At 37.5% G+C, this 24128-nt stretch overlaps 2 protein-coding genes and 1 long non-coding RNA gene across 7 annotated transcripts; 1 reads left to right on the top strand and 2 right to left on the bottom strand.

Moving 5' to 3' along the window:
- Window positions 1-1842, top strand: LOC148721159 (uncharacterized). Of its 3 annotated transcripts, none has more exons than XR_015993067.1 (3): window positions 1-152; window positions 682-848; window positions 1705-1842. It is a non-coding gene; the product is annotated as an uncharacterized LOC148721159 (long non-coding RNA). The 3 variants fall into 3 exon arrangements; XR_015993065.1 differs by having other exon boundaries at window positions 2-152; window positions 682-872; XR_015993066.1 differs by having other exon boundaries at window positions 39-197; window positions 682-872.
- A 460-nt stretch (window positions 1843-2302) lies between these two features.
- On the bottom strand, window positions 2303-8325 carry LOC111336358 (uncharacterized). 3 transcript variants are annotated; one of them, XM_088738062.1, is made up of 4 exons: window positions 5590-5918; window positions 3889-4000; window positions 3219-3457; window positions 2303-2445 (listed from the first exon to the last, which is right to left on the bottom strand). In XM_088738062.1, the coding sequence occupies exons 3-4, from the start codon at window positions 3433-3435 to the stop codon at window positions 2432-2434; spliced, it is 231 nt and encodes a 76-aa protein (XP_088594188.1). In that variant the 5' UTR covers window positions 3436-3457; window positions 3889-4000; window positions 5590-5918; the 3' UTR covers window positions 2303-2431. The 3 variants fall into 3 exon arrangements, with proteins under 3 accessions (XP_088594188.1, XP_088594189.1, XP_088594187.1); XM_088738063.1 differs by lacking the exons at window positions 3889-4000; window positions 5590-5918 and adding an exon at window positions 8129-8325; XM_088738061.1 differs by lacking the exon at window positions 3889-4000 and having other exon boundaries at window positions 5590-5743.
- A 2651-nt stretch (window positions 8326-10976) lies between these two features.
- Window positions 10977-24093, bottom strand: LOC111336344 (general transcription factor 3C polypeptide 3). The gene is made up of 21 exons (XM_088738058.1): window positions 23892-24093; window positions 22860-23267; window positions 22367-22443; window positions 21920-22037; window positions 20928-21037; window positions 19948-20004; window positions 19371-19458; window positions 18857-18915; window positions 18255-18494; window positions 17560-17644; window positions 17036-17097; window positions 16150-16327; window positions 15457-15566; window positions 15214-15343; window positions 15032-15115; window positions 14491-14558; window positions 13819-14179; window positions 13115-13239; window positions 12933-13020; window positions 12425-12516; window positions 10977-12019 (listed from the first exon to the last, which is right to left on the bottom strand). The coding sequence occupies exons 1-21, from the start codon at window positions 24088-24090 to the stop codon at window positions 11903-11905; spliced, it is 2856 nt and encodes a 951-aa protein (XP_088594184.1). The 5' UTR covers window positions 24091-24093; the 3' UTR covers window positions 10977-11902.
- Between the last annotated feature and the right edge of the window lie 35 nt (window positions 24094-24128).

Raw genomic sequence — 24128 nt, 5'->3', positions numbered from 1 at the left:
ATTAATCAAATGTTCATACCTTCTGTGTTTTTTGAAAGTGAATAAATCAAGCATGTGTTCTGGGATCATGAATTAAGTTTCCCAGTGTTTTTGTTTCATTTCGTATATATAAAAGCTTTTGGAGAAGATCGAGGATAAATATTTTAGTGAAGGTGAGATAATCTATTTGTTTGACTACCATCTGAAGTTAATTTCTGGTAGGCATTATTAGCAGTGATTTATTTTTCATGACTACAGAATTCAAACAGATGGGTTTTAAAATATGTCTTCCATCTTGAGTTCAAAAATAATTTTTCGCTTCATTCCGTGAGAAAGAGAAAGAGTAATTTAAAGTTACCGGAGAATTTAAAACAAGTGTTTATAGAGAAAATGTTTTCGTTATAAATGTGACATTAACAACTTTTAAAGAATAGATTCCGTAATTATAAGATTACGGTAGGAAAAATAATAACCGTTTGATCCTTGTTTTTGTTGCCTTAATTTTTTTGTCAGTTCATATTTGTATACGTCCCTCAGTATCTCGATCCAGAAGAATCACATTATTTGAATCAGTTCTGTTCTTAATTCTTCGATATAAAATCGGTTGTTATCATGGACATCAAGGTCATTTAAAAAAATTGATTTTGTGTCACTTCTTCCATCATGGGGAATAACTGTGACGAATTATCACGTTGTCTTTAGATTCGTCGCCATGAACAAAGTACTTCTAACAGTTCTAGTGATGGTACTAGTAGCTGGTGTATTTATGGAGCAAGTTGATGCTCTACTCCGAGCCGGTAGAGATCATATAGAGAAAGTGCAACGAGATGAGTCAGCGGCAATGGAGACAGCTCAAGAAGAGTTACGAGGTGACGCTTATTGTTACACTGCAGGTACAGTGACACCGTAAGAACAGATAAATTTCCTTTCTCTCTTAGCAAGAAAGATGACATAATAATGTGGTCTGAGGCGTTTGCGTATCTGATTTTGACAGTTTACTGCTTTTCGAAGAATTTTCCATCTGATCTTTGCTACAGAAAAATAAAAGAACCATCAACTGCATTAAAATGGCTCCTCCTCATTCTGATTGTGACGACATAGTTCGTTTCCATAGCAACAGATGCACGATTGCTTAAAGATGAACCAACATGAACTGATAGCGGCATTCGCTAATAAAGGTTAAACCTGACCGAAGAAAAGGTTCTAAAATCCATTCTGCTCCTTCTTCGCCCCTTCGTTTGTATTGTATTAAATACCTTAATTAGTAGTTTCACTAGCAACCTTTGTGACTTCCTTTGGTGTTGATGTATAGGATCCCATGAAAATGGGTTCCCACTCCACTGATGAGCAATCTCGTGATCAGTGGGTAAAAAAGGAAAAAAGCGTATGCAGGGGGGTGGGGATGAGTGTGTAAAATGAACATAAAAGTTAGGTGTTAAAATTGAGGGAGCGACTTCTGTAACAACAGCACGCTCCTAAACTCAATTCAAAATTGTAAAAAATATATATGTTATATATTATCAAAATAAAAAATAAAATCAAAAGAAAATAAAATGAGGTTAAAATATTACATAAAATCCATTCTACTCCTTCTTGGCCCCTTTCGCTTGCCTCGGCCTCGAGAATTAAATTATCGATACGATATAATTATAACTTTGCAACCGGCCAAATCTTCTCAACACTGACTGACATTTTATTTATTTATTTTTTTTGACTTTGTAACAGATGGAGTACAGAGGAAGAAAAAATGGCAACGAAATTGATTTCCTGTAACTCATCGATAGCAAAAGAACGGCCACGACACCAACGAGAGCCATATAATTGCATTGATAATGCTCTGAATAAAAATTGCAATTCATGGTGGATCAGATCTATACAATCTCATACATTCCTTAGCCGTGGAGGCGCGGTGGCCTTATGGTTAGTGCGCTCGACTCCGGATCGAGTGGTCTGGGTTCGAGCCCCGGCCGGGACATTGTGTTGTGTTCTTAGGCAAGACACTTTACTCTCACAGTGCTTCTTTTCACCCAGGTGTATAAATGGGTACCGGCAATTTAATGCTGGGGGTAACCCTGCGATGGACTGGCATCCCATCCAGGGGGGAGTAGAAATACTCCTAGTCGCTTCATGCTACAGAAACTGGAGTTAAGCACCGGCCTAATGGGCCACTAGGCTCGTAAACAGACTTTACCTTTACCTTACATTCCTTAGCCATGCACTGCAAAAAAACTAAATCAACAACACCTCTTATCAGAGGTAATGCCTGCCTCCTCTTATTTTTCTGTCATGAAAACTCTGAAATCATCGGACAAATTGAATACAATTACGACAAGATACAATTAATTTTATTAGAATATATGATCTAATAACAGAGCAAACAACTAATTTTGATTAAAATAGCTGGCATTTTCATCTTCCAGTTGAATTTAATGAGTTTCACATTCCATGTTCGTCAGTTCATAACATCTGAAAGAGAACAATCGAAAACTCAGATTAAAAACATCAGGCAATCCAAAGAAAAAGGAACACTAAATAGCAATTTAAAGCTTATTCCAAAACACTTAATCATGTTTTGGAATAAATTAATTTAACTCAAGAAAATCCTTTAACCCCAAAGGTTATGAGAATATAGAAAATGCCTACTAACTCAAGAAGCCAAGAAGCCAAGAAGCTCTTGATTGTTTTACAAGTTCTCCAAGCAAGAGAATGCTCCTTGCATAGAGAACAGTATGGAGAATACGCATTCTGATGCTGGGGTGTAAAGGGTTAAGAGTAGAAAAGTATTCTTCGTGGTTTCCTTATTAGTTGGTGTGTAGAGAAACCGATAACAACTGAGTTGTTCAAGTTCTTGTATAAAGCTCCCTTACATTTTTACTTTGCGATTGAGAACTGTATAACCAAAACAAGTCAATCTCATGGTGCAATGAAAACAAAGGTAGATGTTACAAGGAGAAATTGAGACTCGAAAGAAGTGAGCAAGTTTTGGTATTAAATTCGCGTCTGATTGGCTGAGAGCACACGTTTTGTAAACCAATCACAATTGGAAATAACGCGTATTTCATGCAATTGAAGGTTGTGTCAGATTAAGCTAACATTAAGCTCCTTCAGTGGAATCGTCAGGTAAACCATTATTCAGGTATCAACTGAATAGGTCGATAAAGATTAAAATGACACTTTTTTGGGGAATCATCAGATCTAAATTTTCAGACGGTGTTTGGCCGGTACTGATCCTAACTTACCTTCATTTTCATATCCCAGAGGCCTTGCAAGTCTGTAACCTGATTTTCTGGCGTAAACTGATTTCACTTGGTTAGGCAGTTTTTCGAGTTCTTTCCGAACAGCTTTTTTAGGAACCAGATTATCGTCTCTTCCAGCCCTGAGAACACATTGCACTTGTCCGAAGAGTGTGACAGTGATGAACAAAACGGCCAACGTTGTCAGAAGAAACTTCTTCATTGTCAGTAAATTATCTTTAGACCTAGAGATGAATTTAAAAGCAAATTGGCTGAGAGCGTAAAGGAAAGCACAAACATATTAGTTCATGGAAAATGAAAAACCTCAAATCGAAAAGAGTGGATTCAATGAAAACAAAAATGTTAGTTTGGTAAGATAGAGAAACTCAAAAGAGACGAAAGTAAAACAAGAAGGAACTAGGATGACTGGGGATGAACTGAAAGTTTGCACAGATTGTGAATGACGTACTTGGGTGAAAAGTTACGGCCCAATATGAATCACAACAGAAAAACCGTTGCACGGATAGTGAAATGGCTGCTGCTAATGACTTTCCTTGCAATTTGATTTTTCTCGACTGACCTTGGTTTGTAACACAGTTGTCATCTATTATTTAGAACACAAATATTATAATCTTTGTCAGAACTGATTGGCGGACTTTACGTATAGTAAGATTACCTTGATAGTAGAAGATATAGTGTTTCCGTCAAAACTGACAATTGTTCACAAAAATCAGTTGAAGTTTTACTTTAATCGGACGGTCACTGTACCAGTAACAACCTATTAATCACTTGATATGAGGAAAGGAGGGATTCATGAATATTAAATTAAGTACGAAAAGAAGGAAATTATTTTAACTGCTGTTGAATCTTCCCCGAGACTTGCTCATGCGGAAAGCTTTCTAGACCTTGTGTTGACCTTGTAAAACCGACGATCTGCTCAGTAGAAATGAAGTTATAAAGGTTGATAAAAGTTGTGGAAAATTCCTCGCGATCTCTAAAATATATACCCAAATGTATACAATACTTTTGTCCAGACAACTGTTGACAAGGCTTCGTGGGAAATGAATGAAAGATCCCAAATGTTTTATCAAGTATTTTAACAGTAAATTTTACGTCTAAAAATGAAACGAGAACTGACACGATTTCATTCAATATTTCTGGTTTGATAAAACGCCGAAACTTTCATAGTTTACCGGTCAAAATGTTTCCAGTAAGATGAAGTAAGGCCATTCAAGTATTTTTGAGTTAAGTTTTTAAACCTGGGCCACAGTACCGTCGTTTAATTACCCTTGTCACCTTTGACCGAACATTTCTTGTACGCCGTGGGTTTTCAGAGGCGGATCCAGGAATTTTTGATTGGGGGGGTCCAAACTTTGGTTCAGAAAGGACTGTTGGACTCTTTGAGGCAAATTACTTCTCCCCCACACCCCCTCCCACCAGTCGCGGTTGCACGTTATAATTCCTTGGCCGCTTACCGTTTATTTGGATTCATTAAAAAAGTCAGCCAGTTAAAAGTGATGTACGATCCTGTCTCAAAGTTGTAAGCGTCACGTTTGATAGGGTGGGTCCGCAACCCCCGAACCCTCCCCCTGGATCCGCCACTGGTTTTTTATCGAGTATAGCATTATCTGATGGATGGAAAATGTTATGTACTGTGATATTTGTTATAGTTTGCAGCCAGAATAGCCGTAACTTTAAAAGTTTCCTAAATTAATCAAATGAGCAATACTAATATATATTTGTTTACTACAACTTAATCTATCCTAAGGAAATAAACATCTGCTTTCTCATTCAAACAACAATCATCCCTTTCAGTGGTCAAGTTTCTCAAGCGAGAGAAAGGAACTATTCAAATATAAAAGGCCGAATATTACAGCAATAGAAGTTAAAACCGCAATTTATCCGTCTACTTCGCCATATTATACAGTGCACCTTGAAACCGATGTTTGATTTTTAAGAAAACATCCGTAGAAAATCAGAAAAGCAGAAAGGAAAACGAATGAAGAAAAAGGTTCGGTTACGAACGGACGTTTTTAATTAGAAAACTCTTTTCTGCATAGGGAAACTAGCCTGTAAAAATATTTACGAAAAGTAAAGTTGTGTGGAGGTTCATGTTCATATTCAAACTGACAGTCTTAAAACAAGTTTTGAAATTCTAGATTTTGCTGCAAAACTATAGAAAAAACTTTCCCATCCAGAAATTCTTCCAAAAAGAATCTATTAGATGCGTCATACGGTATTTAACCGTTTTAAAGATCCTACATTTATAAACTGGATCCTCTACAACTATAAAAAGCGAAACCGCGGTTGGATCGCGACACGCAACCACATCTATAATCAAAAATTCCTTTGAAGACATATCAGTACAGTTTCTTACCCTGGAAATAGTGTTTCTGCTATTTCTTTCCTTATTTGGCGTCAAACGTACTTAGACCACGAGACGAATGGTGTCTTAAAGTTGCCTTTCACTGCTTTCCTTTTATAACAAAAGCGACGGCTTTATCGAGCTTGATTGATGCGCACCAGCATTTTAAATGGTAATTCTTTTTCGGTTCATTTTTTTTTTGGTTATGTTTCATTAAATCGTAGTTGAAAGGAACACTGTTCAGCGCCGGGAACAAACAATTTTAATTAATCACCTTTAATAGTCGTGGGTCTTCTGCGACGGCAATAGGCTTTCGTTCGCCGCTTTTAATCTTCGTACAAATTTCTAAACGATTGTATTATTGTATTCTACCAAACTGCTATAACGTATTTTGTTTGTGTGTGTGCAGAGTGCAAAGACTGAAATATTCTAGATATAATAAAAACTAAAGTTCCTTTAACGAAACATCGCGTTGAAAAATTTTCACCGAAAACGCGTCCTTTGGACTGAAAACCGTCCTAAGATCAAAGTTTTGCGACCAGTTTTAGAGGTGACGGTTTTTTGTGTTTGTACAATCAACGAAAAACATTTCCCCTTGTTAAACTTTATTACACCTCTTGTAGAATTCACTGAAAGCGGCAGCTAGAGCAAAACCCCTTTTGTTTATTATCGATGCGTACAAGATTGCCGAAGAGATATAGTAATGGCATATATACTTCTAGTTGGGAGACTTTCACCGTATTTTGTACCCGAAAAATATGCTGCTTAAAATATCATTTGAATTAAGCATTTTAATCGAATGAGAAATCTCAATACTATGAAAAACCGACTAAAATAATTTTCTCTGCATGGAATATTTCAGTGTCTTTGGGCAGAACTTTTACCCCAACCACAATCATTTTTGCTGTAAAACAACATTAACAGCTCTATCCTGAAAACCCGCAAATCATAAATTCTTAAGGGTTAGTTCGTACACTTCATAACAGTGGTTTTGATCTCGAGGTTAATTCAGACGTAATGCAAACATTATCTCATACCAAAGAGTGCCGATCAATGTTATAAATTTTAAGACCGCTAACGACAATTTCGTGGGGTTAAGATAGCCACACCGATTTTTTTGTTAGCAATTTTCTCGTGCGTAATTAAAAAAAAAAAAATCATGAAAAATAATTAGAGACTCAAAAATCATAAAGTGACAACTAATATATAGTCGGTCCAGACAAATGAGTCTAAGAAAAATATAAAGTTGTATTAATAATTAATTAATTGGCGGTGCCGGTGTGAGTCTAAAAGGTAATGACAAAAACAAAAAATGTTTTTAAAAGTCAAATCAGAAAGTAAGCCGAAGTCTTCATTTAGTTAACGAGCTCCGCTTAAAAGAGACTTTAGACTTTGCGTGTTTGTACGTGCGAAAACGGACGCAAATTAACTGGCTTTGAATACTTTAAAGTATTAACCTTGTTGACTTAAAAATCAGCCAGGTTTGTAAACATGCCAAGCGCCGAAATTGAGTAGAAACGTAATGAAACAGACTAGCCAGGTTTTTGAACGGTTTTCACGCCTTCAGATTGTGAGCTTAAGTACGGAAATATAACTCAAATACAGCTAACCTTTGTGTGGTATATAGAGTTTCGTGTTTCTCGTACACCTCTTTCGTGCTCTAGTGGCTTCTTGCGTGCTTTAAAACAGAAAAAGCACGGTCTAGGCCACTTCATTTGTTAAATAGAAACAACGCTGGCGTCAGCAGAAAACGCTGCAGTTTTTTCATGGAACCGCAAACCTCTACATAAATTGCCTATGGTATATTAAACGCTGAAAATCTCAGCCAAATATATACGTTTTACCATGATGCGTAACAGAGAGAATTTGTCTCCCTTAAGGTTGGTTTCCAGGATCTTATAAATAATGTACCAGTAGTGTTCTCTCGTGCCTTAGGGGTGTACAAACCCGTTGCAAAACCTAGTCTACATTGCTATAGAGGTCCCGACCAAAGTCAGTGTCTGAGAAACTACGGATCTACCCCTACTTTAACTCAGTGGAAGTCAACTGATGATATTGATCGCATGAACTCTACTTTGAAACCATTTGAATTGTGCTAGGCTACGAAAATGTTACATATTTTTATTCCCACTTTTTATTGCATTAATATATTCCATCTCAAAATAGAACGGCACGACCTGTGGCGATAAAATCTAGAGATAATTCAAAGACTTTCTTCCTAACAACTGTTTGTTCACAGTAGATAGATCATGAACATACTGGAAATTTAGAAGAAGCACTGAGAAACATCTAATATAGGATATAGTAGATGTTTATAACTATTGCGACGAAAGAACTCACAGTTTTATATAAGAGAAAAAAGGACCGTCTCAGCAAAGAGAGAATTAAAGCTTTTAGAACTCAGCGCCTTGACTCAGGCGTGAATTCCACAGCAACTACGCACCTGGGCATGCTAAGAAAAGAAATAGTCCACGAAAAATCTGCAAAATTGGTTTTTGCAAACATGAAATAATAACCTTTGTTTTAACAATATTAATTAGTTTTTACTCACCTCTAATTGCGTTTGGTACGCCGTTTAAATTGTTGTTTGTGTTTTTAGGGATGTATCTTGGAAATATGTTCTCTTCTTGAAAAACTTTTATGTTTAATGCTCTTCCTTTTCGGATAAAAGCACTTCCCGATTCCTAAAAAGCAGGAAAACGTTGCGAAAAGAAGAGCAAAAATTATCGGCGCCTTGTACAAGAGCACCGCTTCTTTTTCCAGGATATTAAATGTATGTAAAAAGGAGGTAAACAAATTATATTTCAAATAAAAAGTGCTGAGTTTTATCTATGGCCTCTAAGAAATTCTTAAAGGCCAATCAGGGACCCATTTAGCTTGCATATTTGTTTAACCATTTCAGGTCTCGAGGGAATTGCCAGCTTTATCTTTTGTAAATCATGCGTGCACATGCACGTGGACAAGAGGACATTTGGAAGAAACAGTTCTCTCGAGTATTATCATATGACCTGAAATTTGTAAACAAGACATACGAGCTAAATGGAGGTCGTAAGAATAAAGTCAACATCACATGACTTCAAGCGCGGGAAGAGGTGGTTAGCCGCGTCGGGTTTGTTTTTCAATATTGTATCTGATTGGTTGAGAACGCAACGCAAGTTTTGTGGACCAATCACAGATTGGAGTGGGGCTAAATCAATGTAAATTCAGAATGATTTCCACATCCAGTTTAACACGGCTCTAACAATAGATTTGATAAAGCGCATGACAAAGCAGTTATCTATAGTATCTTAACAAAAAGTAAGGTCGGTTGAAAATCGGAAAATGTTGGTTAAGCTAAAACTATAATTTAAAAAAAATACGATAAATTGTCTTTTGATCTGATAAAGATTTCTTGGTACTCAATGCCATTTTTAATGCGATAGCCTTCAAGGATAATGTTATAATTTGGATATATCAACAAAGTTGAAATGGTAAATTGGCCACCATAATGATTACAAAAGCTGACGTTTGAGCGTTAGCCCTTCGTCGGAGCGAATAGAGGAATTTTGGGTTGTGTGCGCTTTTAAAGGCAGAAAATGGAGCTACGTTATTGGTGGGAACATGGCAACGAGAAAAGAATAATGTTAGTCGAATGCGACTGATCATGGTGACCGCTTTTTGTAGTAATAATAAGTAGACATGCATCATTCTTTCACTTTAGAATTTGACTAAAAAGACGTTGAATGAAGGCAGTTTTCCATTGTATCACAAATTCAAAGCAAATCGACAACAATCCTGAACAATAACCGAACAAAGACGAGTTTGAATTCCATATCATTTGATAACAAAGTAAATAACCCTCTTAAATGCTTACGAGTTACATTTTCACAAATACGAGTAAAAACCTGATTATAGCAGAAGACACTAACACGGATCCTTTCTGTCTCTAAACTCAGTTGTAACGATCGAATTTTGAAACTGAACGCTTGGTTACAATTCAATGGATACTGGCCTAAGGGAGGGATTTTCCGAGCTTTGTAGACCATTTGGATAAAAACTCACATTTTTCTCGGTTTATTCAACAAGTATGTTTCCTTATCAGCTAGATCGGAAACAACACCAAGATAGTTTTAATGTAATAAATTTAACCCATTTCACCTGCGAGGAACGATTCTTTGTTTGAAGACCAAAGTAGCAAAATGTTCGGACAGATTTGGATCAACTGATACAAAAGTGTAACTCAATACATTTCGACGAGGATCAAATACTAAATTGGAAACAAATGATAATAGTTTGTGCTCGCAGAAATCTCTGTACTGTAAAGTTTTATGTCAAAACGAAGAAAAAGTACTAACAACAGTCTTAAAGTTAGGAAGGGATCGATAAATTCGAGGATAGGTTTGTAGAAAAATTGTCATAATAATCTGCAATTAAATCGTGCTATCTACAAGACAAAAATATTTTTAAAATATAAAAACCAAACGTTCTTGAGACTAGATCATGGTGAATAATATAATGATATCGAGGTAATAGTGGGAGAAATTAATATGTTCTGTTACACTAACGCCGATGAAACTTGACCAAACTCGTAGTCATTTATTAAAGACAAACAGTTAACTTTGAAACTACTGTGGATTAAGTTACAAAAACTCTCAGTGAATAAAATATATACATTTACACTTAAACTCTTCTCTTCCTTTTACACAAATGACAACGCAGTACTTTTTTCAGGATGAAGGAGAAATCGTTCCTCATGAAACCGAATGTGATTTGCCTTACCGTTTCTCGATCATGTCAAAAGCAATGTTTATTCATTATGCTTTCAACAGCTTTTAAAAAAACTGAGTTGCAAATAAAAAAACTTTTGTAAAGGTGCACAAGTCCAGTTCTTTGATTTTTATTTAAGAGTTCACGCGCCGACAGATTTAAATCAAGCAGGTTTGAAATTGACGGATGAGGCAGCAAATTAAACGAAGTAAAACAAGGAAGTAATACAGAATAAGCTGTGATGAATGACTCATTTGTTTAACTTCAGTGTGATAAGAAAAAATTTCCTTTACGAATAAGATAATGAAATAATTGGCATCATTTCACAAATGAAATGTTTAGTTTTTGAAATATCATTTTCCACTTCAAGATCGCATTTTCTAGAACACTCAACAAAGACCGCAGAAGTCAGATTTATATCATATATTATTATATTATATAATATATATTATATATTATATATTGCTTTCTTGTAAAGGAAGCATATTCATTTGTGATTTTATGGAGCGAGCTAGGGAAGTATGTTTTTATCAAGTTTTATGCCCAAGTTAAATATTCGCTCTGGCGTTTTTTATTTCCCAGTATTTAAACACGGGAAGTAATGTTGCAATTGAATTCTACTATGTGAGATAAATGTTTTGCAAAAGCAGAAAAACAGTTCAACCCTTTGGCTATTTATTCAACAGAAGTTCTTCTTTACACGTGTTCATCAGAATAAGGACGAGAAATCTGGTACAAAAGCTGAGTAAGAATTAAAAATTCGTAGCATATCAGCTTATACCTAGAATGGCAATCATCATATGAACACACATCTTCATGTAGAACTAATTGAACTGTATTGAATAAAAGCTGCCTCTTCTTCAGTCACCCGCTCGCGCCCAGTTTCTCGCGCTTTGGGCAAACTACATTTTTCGTCTACGCACAGTTTAAAGAAGCTTGGATGAGGAACATTCTAGAAAACGCAAGCCCACTCTAGATGCTCAAAGCAAGTCTGAAACAGAACAGTGTTCTTTTGATCCCCTTATGTAGTTATGGATCAAAAGTACTTTAAAAACATTGATTGATGGCAAAGAAAATGGACCTCCCTTTGCTTACAGTGCTCTTACACGAAGAGACAACAACTTGGAAAATTGAGACAAGCACTAAAAATTTCATTTTAAATAATATTTTGCTTGGTCTACGGCGTTTTCTCTATTTCTAATGCCGTATTCGTTTATGTACAAATATCTATAATATAAAATACATATTTACGTATAAATATATTTTTTGTGATACAAGTTTTTATCGCACGAACATTGGTCCGCACTAGAGGCACATGGTTCACCAGGCTACAGAGCTTGCCTTTGACTCCATTGGTGATTCATCAAAGGCTACCATCCAGAAAATAATCATCTTCCCTGACAGTTCACCAGTCTCATTTAAGACTCCTAGGTGGAGATAGGCATGGAGCGAGTATTGCTCACAACCACAATGCTCTCCACTAGGTCTCGAACCCACGCCTCTCGAACTGGAACCGGCGTGTTATCTGATCGGCCATCACATCTCCCACAACGAGCAGTAAGTTTATCGAAATGGTCCTTCACACCCAACAATGACTCATTAACAATTCTTTGGCCATGATCTCGTTTCCACTTGCTCGATATATCAAAGACAAATTAAACGCTGCTTCTCTATGGAGATCGTGCTTTTCTGAAAACTAAATAAAAGAATGACGCGTGAAAAAATAGAAGATTGAAAATTGAAACTTGAAAAAATTAAAATTGAAAATTAAAAATTGAAAATTAAAAATTGAAAATTGAAGATTGAAAATTGAGGATTGAAAATTGAAAATTGAGAATTGAAAATTGAGAATTGAAAATTGAGAATTGAAAATTCAGAATTGAGAATTGAAAATTGAGAATTGAAAATTGAGAATTGAAAATTGAGAATTGATAATTGATAATTGATAATTGATAATTGATAATTGAGAATTGAGAGTTGAGAATTGAAAATTGAGAATTGAGAATTGATAATTGATAATTGAGAGTTGAAAATTGATAATTGAGAGTTGAAAATTGAGAATTGAGAATTGAAAACATTCTATAGTGCTGACCAGCAATACCTTGACAGGGTTACTCCCGTCGGTTTTGGAGGCCTCGTGCAAAGGGAATTCCAAAGCTTTGTTGTAGTAGTGGACAGCGAACTGAAGAAGACCTGTAATAAAAAAGACATAATGAACACTAAAAAAAAAAGGTACATGAGGTACATACAATCTTGAGAAGCATTCCCCACTCCCCTAAGTAAGTCACCTCCCTGTGCACCCATCCCCGTTATTTTCTTTACGTCGCCTTGCCAGTGACAACCCGTACTTTTCCTCCCCTTTCGGGGCTCGGGAAAAATAATACTCAACTCGCAAAAGATACTTCCGAGTTTCATGTCAAACCATTGAGTGAAGTGTATCTATGTGCCTACAAATAAGCCTGCCCTGGTTTCGCTTTTGAGTGAACATTCTGCTGTTTTTAAACATGTTCTTGGAGAAAGAACGGCTAATTTATAAGATTACAGATAAGGAACCATTGGGCCTGCCATCTATGAAGGAAATTTTTAAACTCAAACATAGAGAAACTTACCAATCTGATGAAAAGCACGTGCAATGTTGTAAAACGCCTCTTGACATTCGCCCCGAAGACCGAGATATTGAAAAAGAAAGATGATACCCTATTGACAAAAAAGATTAGATTCTCTTTTTAATATCTAAAACCAAACATTCCTTGTTTTAACGATTTGATATCCAGCTGAAAAAACAGGCTACCTGCACAACAGAAAAGTGTCGGTTTCTAGGAAATCGCTGGCAAGCTAAGTGAATGTACTGCAGGCCTAAGCATAGCGAGATCAGTGGATCCTCTGGGGTTTGGCGGAAAGCTCGAACGTATTCGCCTGAAATTTAAAAAAAAGAAAAGAAGATATTTGGCCAGAAAATTCACTTGTAAAAGCACCTCACCCCTAAAAGAACAGATTCTTTCTTTCCTCGACTACCCCTCGTGACTGAGAATGACGTTTACTTTCCCAAATTATACTTGTAATTGGTTTAAAAAGCTGGCATTACACTAATAAATAAAGGCTGATAGTTTCGAAAGAAACTGTTTGGGGCTGCGTCGGGGGAGGGGGGGGTGGGTAACGAAATAATTTGGATATATCAACAAAGTTGAAATGGTAAATTGGCCACCGTAACGATTATAAAAGCTGACGTTTCGAGCGTTAGCCCTTCGTCGGAGCGAAGGGCTAACGCATTTCAACTTTGTTGATATATCCAAATTATTTCGCATTACACTAAGAAGCTTTCGCTGCTCAAACCTCATAGTTTTCCCGCCCCTGAAGCTGCTCCCGTGCAGCTTCTCTTATTCCTGACTGGTGCACTCAGTCACCCACATGCGCAGTGATTGGCTGCTACAACTGATTCACAATACTCGGTTGAACCGCTCTAAAATACTTAGCCTGTAACGGAAGGACCCCTACCTACTGCGAATCGGTAACTTCCGCTAACCAGAGCATTATGACCGCTGAACATAACTAATGGAAACTCATCAGGAGTTTTAATTAAAAGCCTCAAAACATAGCGCTGATGTCTGCTGTCCCCAGATCTGGCGGTAATTCGAGAAAGTATATTCCATAAGACTGGATTCTTTTTGTCCCTCGCAATGAGTAGTTTTGTTGCGTCAAAGGCTACTTTGTACTCTCTGTTGAGGTAAAACGCTACAATACTCATGAAGACCAGTTCTGTCTGATAAGAGTCGGAGAAGCGATCAGAGGCCAGCGCACACAACACCATATGCTGTGCCTCAGAGTGCCGCTTGAGGCCACTTAGATTTGATACAACCTGGGAAGAAAGAAACAAATACTGGACATCAAACAACGGACTTTTGTCAATTGTAATGTACAATCGAGCCTCTTTGTTGTTTAAGCTCGATATTGAGACAAAGAAAGATGTGTTGCGCCTTCTCACGCGCGTGAGACAAAGAAAAAATTGTAAGCCCCTATGAGCAGCCCAAACTGAGATCATGAGAGTCCGCGTTCAGATGCTCTACCTCTAACTTATAGAGTCTCTACGATTTCTCAAATCAATCAATCAATCAATCAATTAATCAATCGAACGAGAAAATTTGCCAAGAAGTTAACAATGTTCCTTACATTTTTAAACATTTCCCACCACTCCTCAATTCTCAGTCCAGTGTCCCCTCGACTACAGGCCGCGACACCTAAAGCAACCAAAAATTTCCCAATTATTATAGTAATAAAAGATAAGAATAAAAATAACTCTAATAACTCTAATAACCTTAATAAATCATCTTACTACTGAGTCACGTTCTCTCCATGTAAACAGTGATGCTTGAGAGCTCGAACTAGTCGTCCTTACAAACTTTTCTATCGTAATAATTCGGATATATCAACAAAGTTGAAGTGGTAAATTGGCCACCGTAACGATTCCAAAAGCTGACGTTTCGAGCGTTAGCCCTTCGACGAATAAATAAAATTAACCAATCAAAATGCTCTATTGCCGGTCAATATTCTCTCAGTATTGAACCAGGCACTGTCCCGAATGGTCCCGAATGATACCGCACTTGTGTCCCTTTGAACTTCAGTCGTATAATAAATCTCTTATTAACCAATATTCTCCCAGTACGGCCCTCGCGCTTGGTTAATAAGATATATTTAGTGAATAATGTCTTACTTGCGCGGTACCGCGACTCGTCCTGTTCAAACGCTTCCTTTTGCTTTAATTCCCTTCTAAATTTACTTGACTTCAAGGCCATGTCTAAAAGAAATTGCAAATAAATCACAGGCGCTTATAACGTCTGATTTCGTAACTACAAAACAAAAAACAAAAAAACAATTATGCGACTTTTCACAAACCTGTTAGATCTTTAATGTAATACACATCGATGAAAAACAAACGAAACATCTCTAATCCTGCCTCCAAAAATTCATTCATGCGACTCTGTGAGTGTAACAATGCACACTTGTGGAAAAGCAAACGAAAATCCTGCAAAAAGCGAGGAAAACTTACTGTCATTCAATCAAAAACCATTTACGTGAATTAGTCATTGTGGTAAGGTCAAGGATTAAAACCATGACAAAGGTCAGGGGTCAACCAACCTGAGGCTGTACTGCAGGCTCTGTTTCAGTCCATTCGGAGTTCACAGAACTCGTATCCATGGCTACCTCGTCCTCAGCAGAATCTCCTGTCCCCTCTCCTCTAGGATCAGCTACGAGTTTAAAGGTCGCAAAAAAAACAATAAAAGGAAAAGCGGCGAAAGAACAGATTTGGATAAGGGTAAAAGGAAAGCTGGACACACAATTGATTCCGGACGATAGAGTCCACTTTGGGGCGAAAGTGTGCGATTTCGGATGATGGTGTGTGCGATTTCGGATGATGGTGTGTGCGATTTCGGATGATGGTGTGTGCGATTTCGGATGATGGTGTGTGCGATTTCGGATGATGGTGTGTGCGATTTCGGATGATGGTGTGTGCGATTTCGGATGATGGTGTGTGCGATTTCGGATGATGGTGTGTGCGATTTCGGATGATGGTGTGTCCGATTTCGGACGAGAGCGACCGATTGTAGACGATGGTGTCCAATTGTGGTCTATGGCGTCCAATTCGGACGAACATAGTGTCCAATTTCGAACGATACTGTCCCTGCCCTCTGAGTAGATTTACCAAACATCTCTTCAGTTTCACATATGCGACATATGTAAGGAAATATGCTGCAATATGTAATAAAACACGTGTTGCCACGTAAATAAATTGAATCCATTGGAGCTTCCGGTCCGCTTTGAGTCACTTACCTGACAACACATCCAGAGCCTGGTTGGGTCTTCCCAGCTGTTGATGAAGGGAGGCCAGTACAAGACGAGCATCCAGGTGATTTGGAGCCAAACTAACGACTTGAGAATAAGCTAACGCGGCTTCCTCTAATCTGCCCAGTGAAGTCAGACATTCTCCCTTTTTCAGCCACACCCCAGCCTACAATTGGTAGAGGAACTATTGTTGTTGTTTTTCGGCAAAATGAATAAGGGGGGGAGGGGAGGGTAAGTTTCTAAAGTAACTGAGGTGCTTCGTCAGTGGGGGTATTACAAGATAATTTGGCTTTATCAATCGAGTTGATAATAGGTAATCTTAGCAGTCAGGAAAGCAACGCCGAGGAAGACGTTGCCCTAAAACTGAATTTATAGGACGTCTTCGCCGTTTCTTACGGCACTCCACCTCTACTTCAGCATAACGTTCCCACTGGAAACTTTTAAAAATAACTTATTTAAAAATAACTTGCCGTCGAGGTTTCTGTTCTCAAACAACGCAAATTCTGGCGATTTCACGTTGTTGTTTTGAAGAAGACGGCAAAGAAATGTTTGTCCACACTAAATAAAACTTGTATTGAGCGACTGAATTTTGCGATTTCAAAATAGATGTAACTAAATGTAAAACAGAGTGGAGTGCAATTTTGGTATGAAATCATACTCGTGATTTCAAATAACGCATACGATTTCAGACTAAATTGCACTCCACTCAGTTCATTTACCATTATTGATCACAGGTCACGTATAAACCTTGTGTCACTCTTTTTTTTTTTTTAAAAAAAAAACCTCAGCTCAACAAGCACTAGTGGGGAATTTGTAATCAACGTGAAAGATAAAGCACGGAAGAATAAAAGGACGAGGGGAAAATACCACCTACCAGGGAAAAATTCTTTGTCGCTATCAGCATATCAAGGATCGGTAACGCCTCTTCGCAATCACCTACAAAACATTTAACACAAAAAAGTTACATAAAGCTAAAATACTTGTGCTGATGCAACTATCCATAAGTAATGACCACACTGTTTCAAAATTTATCTACAGCTGTTCTTGTCCACTTTTACAAGAATCCTAGCTCGGCAAAAGTAGTGTGTTCGTTTATTGTGATTATATAGACATTGAAAGAACGTTCCAGCGTTGTCTTGTGAGGCAGAAGCTATCCATTGTTGAGCAAACATTTCGACTACTATACTGTTAGTCCAGGTCAGGCGACGAGGTCCCACGATTATACGTAGTAGCATGTGCAAATTTGTTTGCTGTTTGGCACATTTAGCCCAAACTTTTCTCAGTTTAATTGGCACAAATCAATTCTTTATCCGAAAACAACAAGAATAGTGTTAGCTGGTCTCTACCTCGTTTCCTCAAACCTTATTCGTATAAAGGTAAAACTAAAAATTGTCTCACCATTTTCTGCATAAGCCTCAGCAACATCAATATACAAGTCACCTGCTGACTCCACTGTCTCCATAAACAGCGGTGCAAGAATCTCCTGTTGAACAAACAACAACAATAAACAAAAAGGCGTAGAAAGCTCAAGTACTCAAATCCATGACGTTCCCATTAAGTACGAACAAGTAGCCAGACGATATCCAACAATTAAAAAGTTGAATACCTTGTGTTGACCAACTCGGATACAGAGAAACCTGTTTTAAGCCGACATCCGCGGAGCTCCGTCCGCTTCGGTCCGATTTCGGTCACTTCCGTTCGATTTCGGTCATTTTCGACAGATATCGGACACTTCTATCCGAATTCGGACTCTTCCTTCCGCAAAAATGACCACTCAACACAGGTTGATTTCTTAATGCACGTTAAGTAACTAACTCAATAGTAATTGTTGATAAAACCCAAACAGCACAGACTGAATGTTCAGCAACCTTTCGAATCCAGCTGGATCGGTTACCTAGATTAACAATTAACAACTAGAACAACCGTTTTTAAGGGAAAAGAAATTGTGATCTTATATTGTAACAGGTAAAAATGAAATTTTAACCTCGTTCCCAGGGTCCTCTGTCTTACCCTCTCGAGGGAGGAAGGAGGAGAATCCTGGGGACGAGGTTGATGATAATCGTCATTTCTTGTTTCATCATCATATGCCATACCTTAATTGCATGTAACTGCCTCAGATGAATGAGACACACGGCGAACTTGACACGAAGATCAATGGGAAGGTCTTCAGGTATAATATAGTTGCGTTTCTGTTCATCTCCGTCTTTTTTTGGAGATCTTGAAGTGTTTCTCTCTTGAGTTGGACTCATGAACTGTGAAAATGACGTCAGAGGTGATTCCCCTGTGTCATCTGACATGAGTTCATGTTTGACATCACAATACTTTGAAATCATCTGCAATAAATAGCAAACACTTTTCAACTTACAATGATAGTAGTTTAAGTGACTGAAGTAAAATAAGCAGCTTGGCCCTCAGTCTCACTCTCAGAGAATAACGTTTGGTTAAGTAAACATCCCCCTTATTTACTGTGGTTGAGGTCTGCACTGTGACTTATGCACCGTTTCATTTCCCCTTCAATTTTACATGGACACAGCAAGAAGCACATAGGCTACGAATCAATGGTGAAAAACAACAAAGCTCCAAAACTTACTGTCAGAAGATGACGTTAATTGACGTATATTTATCACATTTTTATTGTATGCGTGACAAGTTTTGGGAATTATATCTAGTCTTATAAAGCACGAGGCATATTTACCTCAAAGGCAAGCTTGTAATCTTTTGATGTCATGTGAAGGTCAGCCAACATGTTAATTGCTAAAAACAAATAGTAAGCAGGTAAAAAAGAATACCATGCAACATTTTTCATCACAATCTGTAGTTTTCATTGTGGCAAATTAAGCTAAGTTCTTCAGTTAAGCACATGATAATTGATGAAGAAATTCCTTCCGGCAGTAAAAAACATGTCACCGTTATACATGTAGTTCATGATCAGTAATAGGAACCAAATAACCTATACTGTCATACACTACCATATCAGAAAAACAAACAAACAAACAACTGAAAAGCCAAGTGAAAACATCTACCATGCATCATTGTTTAATGGATTTGGTAAAGAGCTCTTAAATCTGTCATGTTGCATACAAGAAAACAAACAATTTACCTTGGTTATTTGCATGATCAGTATGTTTAGAAAGTGCAGTAAAATTTGGTAAATTTGGTAAAGAGCTCTTAAATCTGTCATGTTGCATACAAGAAAACAAACAATTTACCTTGGTTATTTGCATGATCAGTATGTTTAGAAAGTGCAGCCTGCAATACTCTGATAGCCTCATCCAGAGACTTGTTTTCATGGTATAACTGACAAAATAAAATAATTCACAAATACTTCCTGTGAAGAGTAACTTTGGACAATGTACAAGAAACTCTTTCAATTGGTTTCTTTACCAAGAAACTGTACGTTGTAAAACGTTATTTTGATCCTATGAATTGTACATGGTCTGCCAACTAACCCACATGATTAGAACTTCAGTACAAGCATTTCCCTGCCCATGAAAAAGTTTGGGACCTTATGCAATGCTAGCTGGCAAGAGGTGTGGCACTAATAACCTCGTTATCAGTGACAGACTTCTTCAGCCCCTGACCAACTAGCCCTGCTTGAGGCCTCAAAGCTTATCTGCAGCCAAACACCGTATGCCTCAGCCCTTATAAATGAGGGCTTGCTTCCAGGCTAGATTGTTCCTTCTTGGTTGATACAACTGTTGTGTTATATGTCAGTCTTGTGACCCTGTATTTTGTGAAGAGCAGAACTAACCTACTGAAAAAAACTAACGAAACAAAGATACTCACCTTAGCCATTTCACACGACAACTCAACAAACTTTGCCCCATCATCTGTAGGAACATTCTACAAGTGGGTAAAAATTCCTGTTTTAATACTGTCATTGGTGGTATATCAACAAACCAAAAACAAATCAAGGAAAATTACTGTATAAACACATTTCAACCTGCTTAGCAACCTGCAGGAATTCATGATCAAATATAAGAATTCTTAATCATGATTACTTAAAATTAATAATCAACAACCAATTAAATTGGTTTAGATAAAGAATAAGTAGGATGGTAAGTTTTAAGCTCTTTACAAAAACATGATTCTTTTGACATTGCCGATCCTAGCAGTATGAAGGGCATGTGTCAAATGTGAACTTCACAATGGGCCTTGCTCACTATAGAGTCTCCGTGGCTCAGTGGTAGAGCAAGGGAGCATGGAATCCAAGGTCTGAGGTTTGATTCCTCATGGGAACTCAGAATTTTCTTTGTCCCTCACTCATGACTACATGGAAAACATTGTGGTCACGGCGCCTCACCTTCATTTACAAATTCACACCTTTTGTACATTGTTTTCCATTTTCAGTTGTTCCGTGTATATTTGTTATTTTATCAGGTTCACCAGTCATTTTTGGTCATGTCACATTTCATATTTTCGTGTTCATTTTTTATGCACTGTTTTTGTTGTTTGGCATAGCTTCTTCTACCATAGTTTTCTTGTCACCCTTGTCCTTATGTTTTAGTCATCGTAGTTGCCACATAATCTTGTAAGTTTTGTTATTTTGTCCGTCATTTTGTCTGTTTTATTTACAAGTATTTCATTTTGCTTTCCTGTTCTGTATATTTAACTCATTTACATACATTTTCCTTTAGTGAATTGCTAGTAAAAGTGCGAATATCTTGGTTTGTGGATTTCTACTACAAACATCTTTCTGTGGTTTAGATAAGTTTACTGAGTTTATCCACCAATGAAATGAACAAATGACCAGCCGGCAAAATTACCTTTAAAGCAGATTCATAAAATTCCAGAGCTTTCTTTTGATCTCCCATTTGATAGCACAAAGCTGCTCTGTCCCATAAAACATTTAAATTTGTTGGCTCCAGCTTCAGAGCTGTAGAAAATGGGTGAAATGTGAGCTTTGGTTTCATAACTACAAAATTTTATTTCAGCTTTGAATTTCTGGTGTAGTATTGTCAAACAAACATTGTTAGTATTGTTTTGTGGAAATATTTCATCAAGTTATCCTTATAATTATACTGAGCCCAGTAAAAAAAAAAAAAAGAAAAAAAAAAAAAAGAAAAAATCTTTTTATAGGATTACACAATTACTGGTGAACCAGTAGTTTCCAATGTGGTCCTTGCAAACAAATGAAACAAATGGTCTAAATTGAACATAACATCATTACGAACATCATTAAGAACCCCAACTGGCCGGAGGCAAACCAGTTGGCTATTTACAAGCGTGGCCAAGGATCTGAACTCGGGGCTACCGTGAAACAAATCCAGTGGTCAGGGTGGGACTCGAACCCGGGAGCGGCAGATTTCAAGTCCGACACTCTAACCACTCGGCCACACTGCCTCCTAGTAGGCAGATATCATCAGTAGGCAGATATCATCATCATTAGGTACAGTTTTTATGTACTCTGACCCATCCAACATGTGCTCTTACAATGTTCATGGTGGCTACACCATTCGTTTGTATATATATTATACTTATACATGTAAATATTCATTTTCTATAAAATTCTTTTCTTTTTTTTTTTTTAATTTTTCTCTCTTGTGTCTGCCTTGAATAGCCCTAGCTACTTCCAGGCCCAAGCATTGTAACTTTCTTATTAAGCTTAAATAAATTTGTTGTTGTTGTTGTTTGTTGTTGTTACACCTGACCCAATGCAAGACTGACCATCCTCGCAGTGAATATCTTCAATTGATATGAATTGGCACAAAATTAATTAAATACATCTCATTAATATCATATATCTTTAGTTAGTTACCTTGATTATAGCAAGTTAATGCCTGATCCAAGTTATTTTGTTCCAGGGACATCATTGCTAGCTTAACCCATTCCTCCAAATCTCCAGATTTGCTGAGATATGCAGCAATGAGGAAAAACTGTCATAAATAAAACATTTTCTATCATTTGTTGCTTTCCACCCTAACATCAGTATGCATACTCTCCATACTGTTCTCTATACATTTCCTAAGGTGCTAACAAGGAGAATTTGTTTAACAATCAAGAGCTCCTTAAGTAGGTCATAATTTCTTCATTTTTACGACCTTAATGTGTGATTCAGGGTGACCTTGTAAGGAGACATTAGATGTTAGTCAATCTTTTCAATGAGAAAAGATCAGTAAAAGGCTTATGACTGAGGAATCTATTTAATCAGAGACTGGTTCTTTCCATCAAATCACAGAACAGCAAAAACCACTACCAGTACTACCTGCAATGCTTTCTCTTGGTCTCCCTGTTCTTCATACATCATTCCTAAGGTCTGGAAAGGTTCTGAACACTTTGGAACTGAAAATTGTTATTCAGATCACAACATTGGCATAGGAAAACATGAAAGGATTGTTACTGGTACGTGTAATTTTGTGTCAGTTAAAGTACAGCTTAATAATGAAATGAAATAATGCATAAGCTTGAGTCACAGTGATAAAAGGTCTCCTACACTGGTATTCTTTAGGATAAAACCCACATGTGTGTTGCATGACATTAAAAAGCATGGCTTAGAAGGTCCCTAGTAAGTGACAAACTATTAGCAATTACAAAATGAGCTTTATCAAAGGAAAATTTTAGCACACTTCATCAAAGCTTTGCAAGTTTCAAGAAAAGTATCTTAAAGATGCCACACAAAAAATTTCTTGCTTCACAACTATAATATACTGGTACTTAATATTTGTAATTTCCAATTTTCCACTTAATTGACAGAGTACCTTGTCGAATTAGCTCCATACAGATTCCTTTAGCCTTCTCGATTTCTCCTCTTGCCCACAGAATATTAGCTTGACCCATGGTTTTTTTTAATTTTGGAGGTAACTCATACAATTTACGACGTCCAGCTCTTCGCCGCTTTTGGACAGGAATCTCCTCCATGAATTCATCAACACCAGTGCCGCCATGTTTCTTAGCACTTTTTGCAGCAGCTCCTTGAAGCAAAAGATCTGTCATTCTCACTGATGGTTGGGATGCCGTCTGTAACTGCATATTGGGTAAACCTTTATCTGGGGCACCATCTAAAACCTGATGCTGTTCACTTGGGAGACCTGTGGTTGGTTCTACTGTGGATCCAATTTCTGCCAATTTAGCAAACATAGGCTCTGATACAAGAACAGTGATCGTCTCTGAAAAAAAAAAAACCAGGCATGCTGCTTTGTGTAGTATATGAGGTACCTTACAGAAGGTCAATCGTCATCACCTGACTTGAGGTTTTGCAGTACTTCATTAAACTATAGCCTCAAGGTAAACTTCTGTTTTCACCCTTGTTTTCTGTCATCAAACAACAGCATGTAAGATATGGAGGAAGTGTGGGATTATGAGGAAATCTTGTCCCTAACTCCTAGGTACCTTCAACATGGACTCCTATGGACTAAGAGCAGTCCCTCCTTTTCTGAAAAATCAGCTGCAGAAGTGGAAAAAAAAATCCATGAAAAAAAATTGATTATAGCATGGTGCAAGAAGCTCTACTTTTGAGCCTCCTGTGGTGTGCTAGTGTCAATGTTTTTATGGATTTTTTTCTACTTGTGCAGGGCATAAGTTGATGGAGGTGGGAAAGGGGCCTAGGTGCTATGGCCTCATTGATTGCATTTTCCCAACCCGCGCCACCCCTCACCCCACCCCACCCCACCCCACTAGGTCTGCCCATGATCATGAGGAGCATGGGATGGTTGACAATTTCTCTCTGAAGGGTCATCAAAAAGAGACTGTTATTATCAATAATCAACAAAAATTAAAGCAAAATAACTTACCAGTAGGTTCGCTTTTGTATTCACTCTCCACTGCTTGTATTTGGCTTTCTTCCCCTCGTCCGACCTCCTCGCCATCTTGAAGGCCAATGTCCTCCGTTTCTGCCTCGCACGATCCACCTCCCCCTGTTTCGATCCACTGCTCAAAGCTTATTTCTCCGCGGACATATTTCATTAGAGCAGTGATCCGTTCGTCTTCCATATTAGTTGAGAAGATCAGCGTAAGCTGTCCAGTAATTC

Source organism: Stylophora pistillata, chromosome 11 (genome assembly GCF_964205215.1).
Source record: "Stylophora pistillata chromosome 11, jaStyPist1.2, whole genome shotgun sequence".
In the NCBI taxonomy this organism is placed as follows: domain Eukaryota; kingdom Metazoa; phylum Cnidaria; class Anthozoa; order Scleractinia; family Pocilloporidae; genus Stylophora; species Stylophora pistillata.
This window is presented reverse-complemented; position numbering and strand designations above follow the sequence as displayed.